Source organism: Dinoponera quadriceps, unplaced genomic scaffold, assembly GCF_001313825.1.
Source record: "Dinoponera quadriceps isolate SergipeBrazil2010 unplaced genomic scaffold, ASM131382v1 scaffold405, whole genome shotgun sequence".
NCBI classification, from domain to species: Eukaryota; Metazoa; Arthropoda; class Insecta; order Hymenoptera; family Formicidae; genus Dinoponera; species Dinoponera quadriceps.
Window position 1 is genome coordinate 3216434 of NW_014554754.1, and position 19147 is coordinate 3235580.

Sequence of the window (19147 nt, forward strand, 5' to 3'; positions counted from 1 at the left end):
ATGATGATCGAGGTGTTATAGTCGGTTTATTTTTATCGAGGTATGTCCCTTTGATATATTTCAAGCTGGTTAACTCCTATCTTCTATAGATGCTTATCGATAGCATGAATGACGAGAAATTCCGATCTTACGCGTCAAACTGCAAAGGGCGGGATCGAAAACACGCTCGATACGTCGAATTCGCCTGTAGACGCACGCAGACGGGAAAAACATTTCTATAAAATTACATTACGTACGCAAGTTACGTGCGCAAGTATGCGATGTCGGCCAATACAAAGACACTGTCAACGCTTATGTAAGAAATATTTACAACCGACATTGTTATTCGCTAATAAAAATTAGAAGTCACGTTCGCGGATCACGAACGAGCGTGTATTCCTTCTCGCGCGGAAAGTCCGTCGCAGAAATGTGAGCTTCATTGAAATTTTTTTACCTGGTCAATGACTAAGACATATACACGCGTAATCGCCATCGGATATCTCCTTTCTATCATGTACAAAGGTGATACTGCGACACGGCTGAGAATTTCCCACGAAGAGGCGAGCCGCATGGTATTATATGAACGTCCACTGACCATCGTGAAAATGGCAGAACTCGACGAAAATTGCTCGTCTTGCTGGAAAAACAGAGGAAAAAACAATAATTAGAGGGATCACGTGGCACATCTCAAATGTTAGTATAATGATAATCGCATTAATAATGTCGCTGCTTGATGAGAGCGACCTCAATCTGGATTTCAATTATATTGTCTGACATCGTAATGGCGTAAAACACGATGACGTCATAATGGTACATGACATGTGAACCGCACGCAAAAAGATTCGACGATCGTTTTAAGATTTTTATCGCCCGAATAATTCCTCCGTCGCGATTCGCTGTTCGAGTGTGATCGTTCAGAAAAAAAGGAATGTTTTCATCTCACGCACCAAAATATGTCTACCTTACAAATTAGAACTTAACATTTAATTATTATATGATTATATGTGCGTGGAAATTAGCTGCATTACGATTTACAAAGTAGTATTCTTCCCATTAATTAATAATTATTAAGCTATTCCGCTTAATGATTTATTTAACATTTTATTAACGCGGAAAAACTTTCACCTGAAAGGATTAACATTTCGAACGAAGAGAAATGTTGAGATAACCTTAATCATCGTGCTTGAAGTTTGTCAATGTCGTGATAACAGAAAGAGAATGTACAAAGCTTAAACGTGATTTCTTAGAACGATTCTCTTAGACGCCTTTGCCGGATTCTCGTTCCTATTTTATGATTATTTTCGATAAAAAGAAACATAGACGTGCATTAATCAATGAGTAAAGACGGGCTTGCGATCGTGGAACGCAGCCGCCCGTTATCGATGTATCGTTAAGAACTTTTCATGCTACTTTATCGCGAAAGCTGCGCATTGTGCTCGAATATGCGACTGCTCTCTGTTGTCGTAGCTTTGCCATGTATCGGACGCTGCACAGAGTAAACAAATTTTACAACTGCTTTATTGCGCGACTCTCGACGTCTGTAAACTCAGAGCTCATTTTCTTTCGGTAAGCTCGATTGTAAAATGTATCATACATTTCGCATTCTCATGTGCGAGTCGTCGCTGCGATTTGCGTCGCATCGCGAAATATAATTCGTCGACATCAGCTTGATTCCTATTTGTTCGGTGAAAGAATATCTAATAATTAAGTGATATTTTTAAATTCGTATATAATGCAAAAGTTTCAATGAATTTTTAAAAACTCATTTTATGCTACTACTATCTTAAGCTTCGTGCATTCGCTCTTCACGATGCTGATGCATTTCGAGCACTTTGATTGAGACTATCGACTTTTCTTTTTGTATTCGGAATATTAATCCCTTCAAGTGTATGTAATATTTTTTCCGCGTTATTCGTATTGTTCTTACCGGCTTGATATTTTAGACTGCTCCTTATTAAAAAAATTATCAAAAATACTGTGGCTAAAGTTTTATTGTAACATGAATCATGTTGTCTGTCTGTATCGTGTATTAAACAATTCACAGGATTAAGTCGCGCGGATTATTCTGTTTCTCGAAATGTGAAAATATAACACATTGATCTCTCGAATAACAACTGAAGTGTCGCGGTAAATAATTGACCTAGGTGACGATTTATCATTATTTGCTTACAGCTCTCGAATCGACTTTATAATCTCAGTGAACATAAAGCCGGCTAACGATAATAAACCGTGAGTTCTCGAGATCCCAGCGATTCTGTCTCATTTCGCTTTCACGAATTACAGCAAAACAGTTTCGCTGCATTACATAAGGGCAAGAAATACACTTTGAAGTGATATCGAAGACGATATATTAAACAACTTACAGTAGCAATCTTAGACCGATATCTGTATAATTTCGGTCAGTAAATCCGTTCTAATGATGATAACTATTTGTTGCGAACGAACTGCAGGATAAGACGTGAAAAATTCGCGCAAGCTAAAAATATCCACTACGGCACCATATTTCCTGTCACATTGAAGAATTTCTATCTTTAATTATTGGAAAAACTCGCGATACGAGAATAACGGCAAGTCGACTTTGTATGTTTCTGATAATATGAGGATCAATTTGTTGCCACTATCGTCGTACATGCGATACTTATCAATAATTAAAATACTCGCAAATATCGCAAGTGTATAGTACATATACGACGAAAAGTATGTTTATATCGATTTCGTCGCGTATTTAATCGATAATTTTAGACAGCAAACAATGAACATATTCGTTATGACGCACGCGCGAATAGGCGCATGATACCGTCTAATAGATAAGTTCGTACGAAACGTCCGCATAGGGAATAACTGCGATATCTAATGGTCGGATACAGTTAGTGATAATCAGTTCGCACCCGATTCCATGAGCTGCATCAGATTACGCGTGTTTGTCGCTGAAAGCGTCCTTGAAAAGTGCAATTAACGGCAATTGTTAAGAGAAAGCCATTTTTTAATTCAAAGTATGTCTTATAAATAAGATATAATATAATCTTCGAAACACTTGCGATATATAAATAATTAATATATCGCACTTTGCAACATTTGAGAAAGAATAACAATGACTTAGAGAAAAAAACTTGCTTGAAATTACGAGGATTACTAGCTGTTTGAAGGTATATTATTCTCTGTTATTAAGTAGAAATTCAATTATCTAGCGTCCAAATATTTCGCAGAAGTAACGCACATACATTAATCGTTGAATTTTCCATCAAATCACAGAGTTTGCAGTGAAATTTATTTTTTTTCAAATTTACGTATATTTTCTTTTAAGGCAATAAACTCACACTTTCTAAAGACACCTAATTAAATCTCACTGATATTACGGTTAAGACCTGTGAAGGTTGACTTAACATTATTAAAGTAACAATTTTTTCTAAAATACATCGTTTATTATATATCTTACATATTTCTTATTATATATTTTCCTTTTAATCGTATAGTCGTTTATTAAGAAAAAATGATAATTCCTCTAAAATTTTTCCTTTCCTTGATTACTCAGAAAAGTTTCATAACGAGAGAAATAAAGAGTTCACTCCTTCTCGTTGAAATAATCTTAAATAACGTTTCGATTTCACGAAGAATTATTTTCAAACACACTGCACATTCTTTCTCAGAAACGATTTCCGCTCGAGCCATATAATTGCCGCCGGTGTACGTTAAACGACAGGTATAATTAATGGTCGCGCAAAGACAACGTCAATCGTTATCATCGAATAATGACATGCACGTAGTTGCCGACGTGGGAAAAATTCACAATAAGTCCCGCAGAAAATAAGTGACACCTGTTTCACCGGCCGTCACGGTATTCCCCCGTTTCAGTGTAACGATCGTCACGAAGTAAGGTGAATCCCGACGTAGAGGCCATATGTGTTTACGTGCATGGAATGCCAATCGTGCAATCGTACATCGTATCGGAGATATTCACGACACACGCAATATTCATGGCTCACGCACGGAAGGACGAAGTATATATTCGTGCATTAACGAGTGAGTTAAAGTTTGCATAAGCGCATATACGTAACGTAGAAGATACGTACGTACTAATCGATCTGTGACTCAGTTCTATGCACTGACGGCCGTCTCGACGTGAGCATTTTAAAACCCCATTTAATGATTCTATGACGCAAGTTGTTTAACTAACGTCATATTTAAGCGCCGTCACGTTCGTATAAATGGTTTATAAAAGTTTACTTTACAAATATTTGTTGAGAAACGAAAGATATATTGATTTATTATTATCATTTGTATATAGACATTCAGAAAAGAGAAAAGCGGAACAAAAGGAAAAGGGACTTCTGCAAAAAAGAAAGTAAAGAAAGAAAAGAATGCAGAGAAAAAGAGTTGGCTGGGACCTAAATGTGTCTTAAAAGAATAACTTTGAAGAAAATCTTTTAGAAGAATATGTTGAAGGTTTTAGAAGCAATATATAAATAGTTTAGAAAAGTAAGATAAAAGTTTTAAAATTCCTTTTAAAGGATTTAGAGACCTTCTGCTAATGTTGACTGACCTTCTGTATTCTTATTCTCGAACTTTCCAAAAACGACATTTACCATAAATCACATGGTTGTATTGTTAAGTATATGTAGCGAACTAAACTGTTTAAGCGTGACGGTCAGCATACACATTAGAAAGCATCGCATGCAATGTGACATTAGGTAAATGGAATACCAACAAGCAATTTGCATTAATTGAATAAACGTCTGTGTGCGATTTGATTCTAATCTTGATATGTGTGTGCCGACAACCTAATCAGCAGTCTATATTACTTATCGAGGAATGAGAAAAAATTATGCAGTTAAACAACAACAATTGCGACTTTTTAAAGATATTTCCTCAATATGCCGGAAATTGATACGATAACTGATAAAAATTTGTTGTTCCATTAATGATATACATCGGCCGGGTTTCTTCGATTTCAAATTTCCCATTAAATCAAACTAAGTTGCAACAAATCAGAATCCTATGAATGCTCAGTAAAAATACTTTTTACTGTAAAAAAAACACAATAATATAATAATAATAATCCATGTATGTGTGACAATTTTAGATTCCTACAAAATATTCATATGTATATATATATATATGTTCTAAATATTTTTTTTCCTGAAGTCGTCAATCTTTTTGAAAAGGGAAAAAATTATTCTATGATTTCGATTTAATTTTGCACGTGGAATCATATCATCTGCAGTTGTATCTTTAGCCCGTATATTTAAATTCGACAGGCGAACAGCCAATTAATATTTAAATAAAAACGAATACAGCTTCGTTTACATTGATAACCTCAATATTCCAATACTTGTCGGCATATCGACGCTAGTTATAACGGCCCTGGAGAAACCCCTGGAGAAACCTTGCTTCAAACTCCCCTCTCTAAAAACGTTCTAAAATTCTCAGCTTTCATCACATACATTGTCATTAACTAGTTGGAATCCTTCAAAAAAAATCTCTTTCAAGAAAATATCGACATTTAGAAAAAAAGGTTGATATTTTAAACGACGAATAGAAATGTAGTATACCCTACTCAAGGGACCTAGGTTCTGGGGTATTTATAGAGACTTCAGTTCTTAGTCGTGTTATTCTTCGGTCGTGTCTTGTTCAGTTCAAACATTCGGTAACTAGTCTTCGAAGTCATCGAAATTCACTCTCCCGCCAGTTAAGGGCCGGGAAGAGTCTTATTAATTTCTGGTTACGCTCGCGGGGCGATTCGTGATTTACTTTAGGATCGGACTCCCACCTTTAACCGGTCTGGTGAGATAGCGCACGTGCATACTCGCCGAGGCAGGTAGACGAGCAAAGAGCGAGGAGGTAGTGACAATCGTGTTACGGCTTCCTTTTATCAGTCAAGCCGAACCGCGCGAGGCACGCGGATCAACTGAGACGCCGATCGTACTCTCTCGAAAAATCGGAAAAAGTATCGACTTCCTCTTTATCTTCAGTGATAGTGATTTTTTTATTATAACGCTAAAAATCCTGACAGCATGTTCGTATTTCCGACTAGTCTTTTGTGAAATTTCTCGTGAAAAAAATAAATCACTTGAGTCGCACGAAGAAGGAAGAGTCAAGCTGCATCATATCCGAAAGGTCATCAAAAGGATCTAAGTTTCCGCTGAAACCATAGGTAACGAATTTCCCACGGACGAGGGTCTATTGAAGAACTTCGACACGCTGGCGTACATTCAACGTGACATACCTACGTAAGTATTGATACATATTGGCACCATTTGTCTTACGATTTTTTGCCCGTTTTTATTGTTCTACTTTCTCCCTTTCTCTTTTCTTTTTTTTTATCAGTGTCTAATGCATTTCTAAGAATTCTATTATCTGTCTATTATATCGATAATTTTATTGTCTCGATAAAATATAGATAGAAGATTACTATTGATAAATGCAACTGAGGTAATTCTGATGTATATTTTAACTCATCGAAGTACAAGCAGATTTATTGAGCGCGCGAAAGCGCATGCGTCCGTAAATTTTCATTCGCGATCGTTCCGACTTCTTCTTTTGTCAACATAAAGAAGAAAGAAAGGAATCATTTATTCACATTTATATATAAAAAAAATTAATGGCATTTCATCGATTTCTAATAAAACGAATTAATCTGTGCAATAAATAAGAATTTTGTAAAATAATTTAGAATATTTTTTTAAAATATTTTAGAAATAAACAATTACATGGAACAAAAGTACATTGTGAATTATGACTAATATTTCTTGAAAACCATTAGTAAAGTAAATTTAAATGCAATTTGTGATATGAAGTTTAAAGCTTTCTCGATATTTAATGTTTTTAAGTCAACGTGAGCCATTCTCAAGTAATGAGCTTAGCCTAATAGTTAATAAATCTGTCTGCCGTTGCCATAACGTTGTGAAGCAACTTCAAAAGACCATTTGAGCATTTGAACAATTTTAGTCTTTTATTATCCGTGTGAAAGTGAACATACTTTTAAAGCGATTATCGCGCATGATAAACGTGTTTTTTAACATGATGATTTCCTTGGACGAAGTCTAAAGTGGAAGTGTATTATTTGTCTGAATGTATATACGTTCGCAAGGATTATATATCGTACAGCGATGATATGGTAATGCAACACGAGAGTATTCATATAGCAGTTTACAGAGTGATTGATAATCGTCAAAGTACATGATCAGGCACAGACGAGCGAAATTATCGTAATTACATCATATTAATATCCAACTTATTTATCAGACTTAATTCAATCGAGCTTAATTGAACAAATGAATAATAATGCGATAAAAGTTACCGTGGTAATTAATATTACACACGCATATGGAGACAGCGATCTGCCAAAATTAATCGTTTATTTACTTCGCCGGTCGAAAAACAGAAACCAACAGATCGCCATGTGATATTGTTAATTATCGTTTCTTGGTATTATTTATTATTTTCTTCGATACGATAAAAATAAAATTTTTTCTGACGATCGCTCTCGAGTTCACATGCGGTTGATTTAAATCGGCTTTTTCCGTACTTTCGCGAACCAAAGATTGCGGAAACGTCTCGCATTCGAACGTGGAAAAAGCGCGTGCATCCCTTTCTCGCACGCGCGTGCGTAATTTAATTCTGGCGACACGTGCGATCAGATTAAATCGCGGTGCAAAAGAGCGAGTTGTCTATCACTCCCACGGCGGTCTTGCTGATTCTGCATATTATGTTATACGAGACCTCCGAACGTTAGCTGGCCAGAGCAACGACTTGGGCGGTAATAATTATCGTTATCAATCACTGAAGACATATCGCGATTGCCTTAATTTTCTTTTAAGAATATTAATGATATGACGACACAGCTTATACATAGATAAGAATGGCGCATTATCAATAATAAAAAGAATTCCTTTTCTCTCATTTCTCAGACAAATAAATTTTCGGCGATTAACCGGTAACATCGATATTAGTAACTTAACATATTCGCTACTAAGATTTATTTGGGATATTTTCCCCGCAAACTATTTTATATATTTTTTTATGTAACTGAATAAAACGGATTTAGTTTGATAATGCAGATATGAGGAAAAATTATGCTGTTACGCTGATCTCTCGTCTAGATAGCTCGTAAAACGCAAGACGCAGGTTGCAAATGCAGACACAAAATGACGATCAGCTCTTTGTATTTGCTGATAGTCATCTTGTGTCTGCGATTACGACCTGCGTTTAGCGTTCTGCGAGCTATGTGGACCAGGTATTAAAGATCGCTGCGTCGAACACGTGTGACATTGATAGTAAATGTGATTAATACTATATATCAGATGAATAATATTACCAATTCAAGGCAATATTTCTGTAGTCTATCTAGGAACTTCAACAGGTAAAAAGACGTTGAAGCTCGCGACTAATATTACTTTTACAGATAATTCGTGACAAACGGAGGAATATAAGTTAAATTGCTGGTCATTATTCGGTTATCGACTTTCTATCTGACGAGCATTCTCGCTGTCCGTTATGAATTATGCGGGAGAGATATTATCCTCTCCTCCTTTCTCCTTCTTGACGAACGATTAGGTTTATATTAAACTATCGATTTCATACATTGATAAGATTTCCACGATGGGCGCGCGAATTTTCAAGTTTCCACTCCTGAAACGTAGATCTAAGTTCTTGGACACCACCTGCGTCCTAAGAATCGTGTTACGTGTACGTAAACGTAGTGGTTTTACGTAACCGGGTTTCACGATTTCTGCAATCGTGGTCTTTAATTTTTTTCGTCCTTGCATTTTTATGTCCTCGTCATTAATCTGTTTTTTATTTCTCTTTCTTCTATTAACAAAATAGATTTAAACAAAGTAGTTTATGTACGGTATGCAAAATGCACAAATACGTTCATTTGAATTTTACCCAATGACAACTATTGCAGAATAGCGATACTGAAATAGCTAACAAACGCGCAGCTGATAACACACGTGTATTGCTTAATACTTGACAACCTTGACAAACAATATTAGCATTTCTAGTTCTAACTGTCCTACTGTATATTTAATTGCAGGTTTAAACTTGCAAAAATAGGCAGAAGCAATGTAAGCTTGTCGCAGGTTGATCCTAAGAACCTTCGACCTCGTACGAGATATTGCAACGTTGTACGTCGACACCGCATTCGGTACGTATATAACGAAATGAATTTTCGTGTTGAGTGTTAGGGTATTTACCAAAGTCAAGACACAAATGATAGTGACATATGCAACAAATCCGAATTAACGTCAATTTACTATAAACAGAGTTTAATACTTTATAATTAAAAGTGCATTTCGTTTATTTATATAGATGTTATTTCCGTGTTGTTCCTATGATATAACGATTTCTTAAAAATTTCGAAAGGAAAACTGTCTGATCAAAGCGTTTGATTTTAGCTATGGTCGTTTTTCCGGGCTCTGTGACTGAGCCAGCTTTGCTGGACAGTAATGATTTGATACATGACTACAAGATTCCCATTGACATGACAGAGGATATCAACTTTAAAAAAATTAAGGATGAGGCATTTGCCATACCTCGCGTCATGATGACGAATGGAAAGACTAATTATGCGCTGAACATCGAGAGCATAGACAGGATCGACAAGCGGAACATTCCGACAGAAAACATTAATGCAGAACCCGTCGTTACAGAGAAGATGGCCGGTAAGCAATATCATCGATTTTAAATATATGCGTGCTATAATTTTTCTTAATATTTAAATGTATTAAAGTATCTATTTTATGTAATGAGTGAATTTTTGGTGAGTCAACATTAAACTTATATTTTATGTCTCGCATTTTAACTAAAAAATATATATTCATGGAAATGAGTATTGTAACAGAAATTTTAAAGTACGAAGAAATTTTTATTCTTCATTGAAAGTTTGATTATTCCAATTGAAATAGGAAAATAATAAAAATGACCAAGGTTAGAGACGTATCTAAGCATTAAATATTTCCACCTTAATATCGCAACATTTTCGATTTCTGATCAAGTGTGCACTTGAGAGTCTTACTCTTCGCGAGGTTTTACCTAGAATAAAATTCAAGGTGTATAATTAGGCTGACGAATGACGTAATATAGAAGAACATTTGACATAAAAATAGAAATTACGAGAGATAAAGAAATTGTGACTTAAACAGTGACTTAAACAAATTCTACCGGAAAACTGATAATTTCGCACGAAAATGACTCACTTATCAACTTATCGACTTACACGTGACGACCTTTGCGCTATTGCCAACTCCTTTTCTGGCATTCTTCTCTCTTATCTACCTAGTATAGTACCATTAGATTGCTGACAAGCGTAAGAATTTTTGTATGATTTGGCTGAATCGACGGGAACGAAAATATAAGAGAATGGACGGCACGTCGTCAAATCGAATCTCGATCTCAAATTGAAAGCAACAGCAATGTGCGAGAAGCGCCGTACACCTGCCAAACGAAACGACGTACGTCCACGTTACGCTACGTATAAAATTCACGAGTATCGCGCAAGTTGATTTGAGATACAAATTCCCGCAGTTTTGCACGATTAGCGAGCGACGGTGGAGTGCAATATGGCGAGATGGTCCGCTCGGTAGACACTTAGCGCTTGACAAATTCCGACAACGTAATCGACATCCGATAACACCGCGGCTAATCCACTATGTCTCTTTAACTTGCGAAATTCTGCACCGGCGGGACGTGAATGGATTAATCGCCACGCGCTATGACAAATTGTTCGCGAATACCGTGACGAAAGGTCGCACAGTGTACACACAGTGATAATAATGACGACGAGGTGACTGTATCGATAATGATGTGCCACGACCGTAGAATTCAGAGTACCATGAAATTACGCCGGTTTATAAATGTTGTTGCACGGAGAGGATGTACGTTCAGTGGCCGTGTCGCGCCGTTTACGCGTCAGGTGAAACATAATTTTTCTGATTTGTTTACACGCGGATGACAAGACAGTAGAAACGCTGAGAAACTGCCGGAAAACCAATTATCTTAGGTTAACCAGCGAACTATTTAAAGTTCCCTTTTAAGTCTCATGTGAATTTCAACCAAACAGATTTCAGGGACAAGTGCAAGGTCGATTAATTACAGTTCGTACAAAAAATATATCCCGTAATACGAATTTCAGCTTTCAGTGACCATGAAAATATACCCTCAAAATGTAATCGACTAAATGTCATTTGCTTGTTCACTTTTAAAGCATAACAGATATAATCGAGCCTCCCGAAATAATTCCACGTATTATATTTCATTTAATTATATTCATAGTTCCATTTGACCTGGCTCTTTCACTTTCGCCCGCCAATCGACTGATAATTTATGTTAATTGGATGCGGCATGTTTTAACAGCTGGCCAGAAACGTTCCAATGGCGAGGAAGATAAGGACAAGAAAGCCATGTCCGACGACAATTTTGGTGACAAAGGCGGAGGATCTCTTTCTAGCAGTTCCATTGTAACAATCTCATCGACTGCGGATCCAAACTATCCTAATGGCTCGAATGGAGACAGGAACAAAGTAGACATCAGGACCGAAAAATGGTGCCACACAATTTTACAAGTGTCGGTGCCTTTCTTCATCGCCGGTGCCGGCACTATTGGTGCCGGCTACATTCTCAACACGGTGAAGGTGAGGGTGCTCCCCGGGGGTTCTTTCTTTACCGGCCGGTCGGCAACTTCGACTATTTGTACAAGTCGCCGAAATCGGGAAAGAATTCGAATCTCTAAATTATTCGTTTTTTCTTAGACTGTCCCTTATCGGCTCACTGTTTGTCGTCGTCTGAAGATAAAATAATGCGACTCTATCGTGTCAAAGACGATCTCCGCCTCTTTTATCAGATCCGATGCACTTTATCGAACATACGAAGTAGGATACGGTGTCATTCTTGACGCGACACTGGCGCAATTGTATAAGCATCTTAAGTGCTTTCAACATTCTTGAGTAACGCCGATCTCCGGCAGAGATTTGCGATTGACGTAGTAGCTCGTCCAAGATCATAAAATCGTAGTACGATTAGTCCGAAGCGAGATAATCGCGTAGCCTTTATCGTGAGTTTACATTGTTCTAGAGCCCACCTACTCCAAAGAGAACTCAAACGCCCGAATAACGATAAGCAAATTCATTGTCTTTCGCTATAAGATGCATGTATCGCGGCATAAATGAATATAATAATATAACGTGCCTCAAATTTCTATAATTATGATAAAAATGATTTCGTAAACAAGCGAAGATAAAAAACAGATTGCATGTCTAAAACAAATGCTCCATCAGATCGCAATTTTTTTATCAACCGTTTTAAATCTGATAAACTTCCGTATTTCAAATTTTTTTATTATATAACATTTTAATTGATGAAAAATTTAATCACATAACATGAATATGAAAACACGTGCAAATAGATAAGAGGAATCTCTCTCATAAATCTTCACTCAGAAGTTAAAATTTACGACAGCGATTTTGTTACATCCCATATAATAATAAGGAATATTACATGTTATTGTTACGAAAATTAAAAGTAATCCTCGTATATACAATCTTATCGTAACATATATAACCAATCTGTAGAGCGCGTTGAACTATAACTGCGTCGCGGGACACATAAGGAAAGCAGAAAACAATTGACTCATGTTAAACTGCCCCCAGTAATTCGAATTCTTTCACGTATGTCTATAATGATTGCATTTGTTTTCAGAACTGGGAGGTGTTCAAGACAATCTCCGAATTGCTGATCTTAGTACCAGCACTGCTTGGTTTAAAGGGTAATCTCGATATGTGCTTGGCGTCGCGGCTGAGCACGCAAGCGAACTTGGGTAACATGTTCAGCGCGCGGGAAACTGTCAAGATGATCATCGGTAATATCGCTCTGGTGCAAATCCAGGCGATCGTCGCGGCAATCTGCGTGGCGGTGTTCGCCATGACAGTAGGTGCAATCACTACCGACACCGACAACGGTTTCGACTGGAATCACGCGGTATTGCTGGCGGCCTCGAGCGTCAGCACGGCGACCAGTTCTTGCTTTATCTTAGGTAAATCCCACTTATTAATATTAATTGACAAACGTCGTTTACGCTCGTACTCATGAGTCGACACCTGTTGAGAGGTTATTCGTGATACCGTTTCCATTCCTCCGCCTATAATTATCAGCAGTTCGATCGGATATTAGCATTAACGATTGCTATCGCAGCTTGCAACTCGAATGCATATTATACTTACAGATGCGTGTTTTACACGAGTTTCTTGCTAAATATAAAGATCTATTATATTCTCTTTTTTGTGCAACGAGAATTATTATGCCGACGCGGAAAGTTCCTACATTCCAGGCGCACCTACGTTCTAGCGTTCGACTGAAAGGTCACGCGACCTATCGCGTTTCATAATCGTGATTCATGCCACCTCTTTATTAAGATCCGATCGTCTTTCCTTTGCAGATTTCCTTTTGATCGCCGTCATCATGTTATCCTACCGATGTAAAATGAATCCGGACAACTTGGCGACTCCCTTGGCAGCGTCCTTCGGTGATGTCGTGTCTATCAGCGTTTTATCCGGCATCTCATCGCAGCTCTATCTCAGACTGGGCACTCAAATATGGGTGTTATATGTCATTCTTGCGGGGTACCTCTTGCTCTTGCCATGTTGGATTATAATAGTGTTAAAAAACAAATACACGAGTAAGGTGTTGAAGACTGGTTGGGTTCCAGTATTGTCCGCTCTCCTCATCAGTGGGTTAGTCCAACATAGTCTGTTATTTAATTTATTTAAACACATTCAGATTCTTCCAATGCTTCATATTTCTCGACGATTTCAGACCAAATTATTCATCCGTGATGTTACGAATTATTTGCTTGCACACTAGCTTTTACTCACTTATTATCTTGTGTTATTCCATATTTAATTGATACATAAATTTATAAGTTATATTAATATAATCTATAACATGATTTTTTTATATATATTTTATTATAAGATATATTAATATAACATAATATGTTGTAAAGTTCATACTAATAATTATTATTTTGTGTTGAACGTTGTTCTTTATTTACATATACAATTATGCCATTTTCTGTTCTTTAGCTTTGGCGGATTAATCCTTGATCGCGTTGTCAACATGTACAATGGATTCGCTATCTTCTCACCAATTATTAATGGCATTGGTGGCAACCTTGTGTCTGTGCAAGCATCTCGTACCTCTACAATGCTACATCAATCTTCTATCATGGGAATTTTGCCACCGAACGCCAAAATATTTATAGCACCGTGGAAAGTGCTTTTCAAAGGATGTAAGTAATTAATTTAAATTAAATTTAAATTAAAACCTACGTCGAAAGGCACATTTATATTACCGTTATTACTGCCAAAGAATATGTTTCGTCAATAATTATCAATATCTTCTGGATATATTCTTTTTCTGCATTCCCGTTTCTCTCGTCTATGCTCAAGCAAACGCACATTGTCCTATATAATGTGTTTTTAATTAACACAGGAATTTTCTATGCATCCGTTCAATAACTGATAGTGTTTATTCCTTAACAAACAGCTCAAACCGCAAAGACTGCTAGGATGCTCATTGGCATGGCGATTATCGGTCAGCTGATCTTCGTCTTTGTCGCCGATTACGTGAACGAAGACAATTGCATGTTGAATGCATACTTCGTAGTCGCCTATCTGATTGTCTCCGTATTGCAGGTAAGTTATGCAACAGATTCGATAAGTTTATAATTTGATTAAAAATTCAAGAGCCAGCGAATATAATACAATTCTCTTTGTATCAGGTGATGTTCCTCTTATACATCGCGTACATTATGATCCATGCGATGTGGCGATACAAAATAGATCCTGACAATTCGGCAATACCCTACTTAACGGCACTGGGAGATCTCAGCGGATCCCTGTTCCTAGCGTTGGCCTTCTGGTTCATATACGTAATACATAAGGAATACTGCGTAGGTGAGTCAGTCGGCGGAGCAACGTAGACCAATTAGAGTTAAAAGGAAAAGTGTGTTGTATACACGGTACAAGAAGCGTTTAGTGATAACTTTTAGCGATAATTTTACGAACGAGAATAAACAAATTAATTGCCGTAAAAACAATTTGAATTCATTTATTTGAAATGATAGGCGGAACGGCATTTATTTGTAACAATTGGCGGAACGGCGTTAGAAATAACAGCCAGTCGACTCGATTAGTATTCTCGAAAAGAAAAGAACGCAAAACCAGTACGATATTGTAAACAAGGACGAGAGAAGTAGACAGAAAAATACTCACATTAGGGATATAATTAAACAATCGTTATTGATAATCTGTTCGCGAAAACGAGTAATCCGCGACTATAGGACACAAACTGTTCAAATAAGATCGATTAGTCGAGATCCATATGATAAATTGTAGTTTTAGTTTTAGCAAGTATGATTTTTCTTCAGTATATCGCGCGTTTTCTCGCGTTTTCTCGGCAACACGAATATCTCGTAAATCAATAGAAGCCTAGTCAATTCAATAGCAACAATTCAGTAGCATCTAAAAGACGTCTAGGGAGTGTGCTAAATCTCTGAAATTTCCGCCTTTCAGACGTCATTTAGGCATTCATACTGTCTGAATAATAGTGTCGTGATACGAGATAAAATAGGGAAGCACAACAGCGTTGCGATATATTCTAATTTTTAAATAATGATCATAATTTATAAAATTATGAACAGTCGTAAATAAGCGAACGTATCTATAGGGATTTGTACTCTTGGCGTTCGCTGGACATTTGAAGCAGTCATTCTGTCATGAATATAATATACTAATGTTAGGCAATAATGTATTGACGAGTAAGACCCATTTTAGATGATCTGTAATTTCTCAAAGAGTAATTTTATTTATAATTTCATGTGACATGTAACACGAAAAACATTTGTGTGTATATGAGTGTACGATATGTATTTGACATGTACACATACATCTACAGATATAATTCCGATTCTTCAAATATTATACAAATAGAATTTTGTGCACAAAGTTTCGTTGCAAATTATCTAAAATGGGCTTAATGAACGAACAGTTTTGAATATGCTTTTGTATAAGTCATGTATGTTGAATATATTTTTGAAAAGTATGTAGTATATATTATATATATACTACTATATTTAATACAAAAATGCATTTATACATCAACATATAATACATCAACATATAATACATCAACATATATTTTATAAAATTCATATGTATTTATATGCAATTAAAATATACATGTACATTTTTTTACAAACGCATATTCAACTCGCGAATACATTTTTCCACTGTCACACACATAATGTTACACAATTACGACTATCAAAGTGATGTTCCGATATCGCGTTAACTGCGTATACTGCGAATCATTAAGACAAATGATAATCGCGATCGTCCCTTACCGCTAATTTATGTACTTTATTTAATTACGCAAGCGATCTTCGAGACAACGATTATATAACGCGCGTTGAACAATGCCAAGTAATTAGTTTGCGTCAATTATCAATCCCCGAACATGCGCAGAATTCACGTTTCAAGCATTCGTTTTCAACGTTTTGAGTGTTATGACGTTTCCTACTACGCTGTAGCAACGATATCGTAACTAAATTTGAACTTTCTTCTATCAATTAGATATATTAAACGAAATCAGACATCCATTCTTTTCGTCAGCACTCATTCTCATAACATAGCGAACATAACGCATGCGAAACTTGCAAAATTCAACCGATATATTTAACAGAATAAAACTGTTAAATATGATTTCAAAATTTGCTCGGTTTCTTTTATATTTTTAAGAACGACTCACTTTTAGGTCGTGTGTTTCATGTATAATATTTATATACTCGTGTGTGTTGCAGACAGTAACGCATAATTGAGACATATTGTCTCCACATATTATGCATTTTAATCACATTTTAATGTCATATATTAATTATTATTAATCTTAATATTATACCTGCTGTAACGGTTCAATTAAGGGCCCGGCGAATTTTAAAATTAGTTTATTCAATTGGATCGTCAATGATTCATGAAGTAACAGTATTTTTCTTTCAATACATTAATATTATTCACCGTCTCAATGCTATTTACTATTGAGAGTTGCAAAACTAATGGTCGACTGTATCAACCATCTATTTTAATAGATACATGTATACCGCAACGTACAAATAATTATACAAACTCAGGTGATCGTCTTTCGAATAGTATTTATTGCCAACATACATCCCTGTCAGAAGTGTACTTATTTATCCTCATTCTATCAAGTAACAGCGTTAAATACTTCGACCTTTATAAGCTGTTTTAGAAATTAATTCAAAAGATCGTGAACGAGAAATGTATTCCATAAAAAGTGTATTTTATAACGAATTAGTCGTCCAAAAGTCACTTTGAATGCGAAGCAATTATAAATAAAGACCAAAAGTAATACTTTAGACAGGCAACTTTTAATCGTCATACAATCGATATTTATCTTCGAATTTTTTCACGCGTGATGCTCAAAAAATAAATATAAAAGGTACTTAAGTATAACCACATTTGTTCTATCTTTGTTGTGCAAGTATTTTAAAAACACATACAATTTATACTAAATGCGAACAATAAACAAAGCTATGTGAGGAGAATACCACAAGTAGTTGAAGTGATTAACTAATCTCTCTAAACAGAAATTTTTAATATTTATGTGAAGTCGGTGGCGTGGGCGACGCGTGGGTGACCACTCTAAATTTTTCATTTGAGTCGATTAATACTTTGGCTCTTTGGCTACTTTGGCTAACAATGGAACATGATCATAAAATACTTAAAATATTTCATCCATTGCATTTGCGATCCTTTGGCGGTCAAATTGTTCGAAATTTTATTCCATCGTACGCGTACGCGCCCAACAATTCCGAACCAACGTATCGCGGATACTGACAATAATATCGACATTACCTCTGGAGTAACGCCGTTTACTTACCGACGGTACAAAAATGCTAACGGTAGCACCAGATCCGTGTCACACGAAAAAGCAATCGTCTTCTGAACGATTCGTAGTCTGGATAACTTTCTCCAAACCCCGATTAATTTGACGATAAAGTGGCATAGAATTGCTAAAAGCAATTTCTAACTATATACTTTGTCATCTGACAACAACCAACGAATTAAGAACTCTACGTAAGTTAACAAATATGGCCGCGTTGATACTTGACGGTTATCAATTTGAAATACAAGTGAGGAAGAGAGAAAACTTGAGAATCTCTCACTTGTTCGAACAACCAACCACCTTCAGGTTTTTATCATTAACTGTTTAGGTCATTGTTATTAGCTCAACCCAAATGTGGAGAGAGCCATCGTAAGAATTAATAGTTGTTGCTTCAAACTCGTCCCACGCGAGATACTCGGATATCTCTTATCTAGCTTTGCCACGGAAGTTTTGCATCGTATCAGGACGATTCGCACCATGACGTACTGGAAACGCGAACCGTGCAAGCTGTGAAGTGAAGCGATTGCATTTTCGTATATCTTTGGCAGTCGAGCGGTTCGAAATTCCGCTCCGACATCAGACTCTCAAACGCGCGCGACAATCCCGGACCGACATATTGGGAATACTGATCATGATAACCATAGAGATATAAGAATAGAGGGAACAAGGGATATATGCTACCTGTAAGTGGAAATGATAGAGGCAAAGAGAGAGATGGATGCCGAGTGCCCTGTCTCTTTCTAGTCGAGCGCTGTGATTGGTTGTTACAATGAGCCGCCAAGACGACCACGCGACGTCAGGAGGGGAGAAAGCAGACTAAAATTTCGTTTTGTAAATATGCGTGCACATGTGTGTAGAATTAAAATTCGTTAAATATTCGAACGTTAACAAAATAATAATTGGACGCGATTTGTTTAAAAATGAGGCATTGTTTGAAATGCAAGGCGGAGTCTTATCCTGGATATAACCGCAGTTTTCACTCGTAAGAAAGTACAAATACGTAACCTCAAATAATTATGTTATTTTTTCCTACATTTAAAAAAATATGTAAATGTTGTAGGCTACCGAAGGATGTAGATATAAGGCGTAAATGGTTGAATATACTTCAACTACCTTTGTATTTTGAAGTGAAAACAGCATATATTTGCAGTGATCATTTTGGCAATGACAGTTTCTTTAAATTGGATGGAGAAAAATGTATAGCTATATCGTC

The 19147-nt window shown here is 36.4% G+C and overlaps 1 protein-coding gene across 1 annotated transcript; it reads left to right on the forward strand.

Annotated features, from left to right (window-relative positions):
- Nucleotides 1-5867: 5867 nt before the first annotated feature.
- LOC106741540 (solute carrier family 41 member 1-like) lies at nt 5868-16029 on the forward strand. The gene is made up of 9 exons (XM_014613669.1): nt 5868-6206; nt 9014-9124; nt 9375-9641; nt 11332-11609; nt 12673-13006; nt 13409-13703; nt 14055-14260; nt 14518-14666; nt 14753-16029. The coding sequence occupies exons 3-9, from the start codon at nt 9377-9379 to the stop codon at nt 14951-14953; spliced, it is 1728 nt and encodes a 575-aa protein (XP_014469155.1). The 5' UTR covers nt 5868-6206; nt 9014-9124; nt 9375-9376; the 3' UTR covers nt 14954-16029.
- Nucleotides 16030-19147: the final 3118 nt, after the last annotated feature.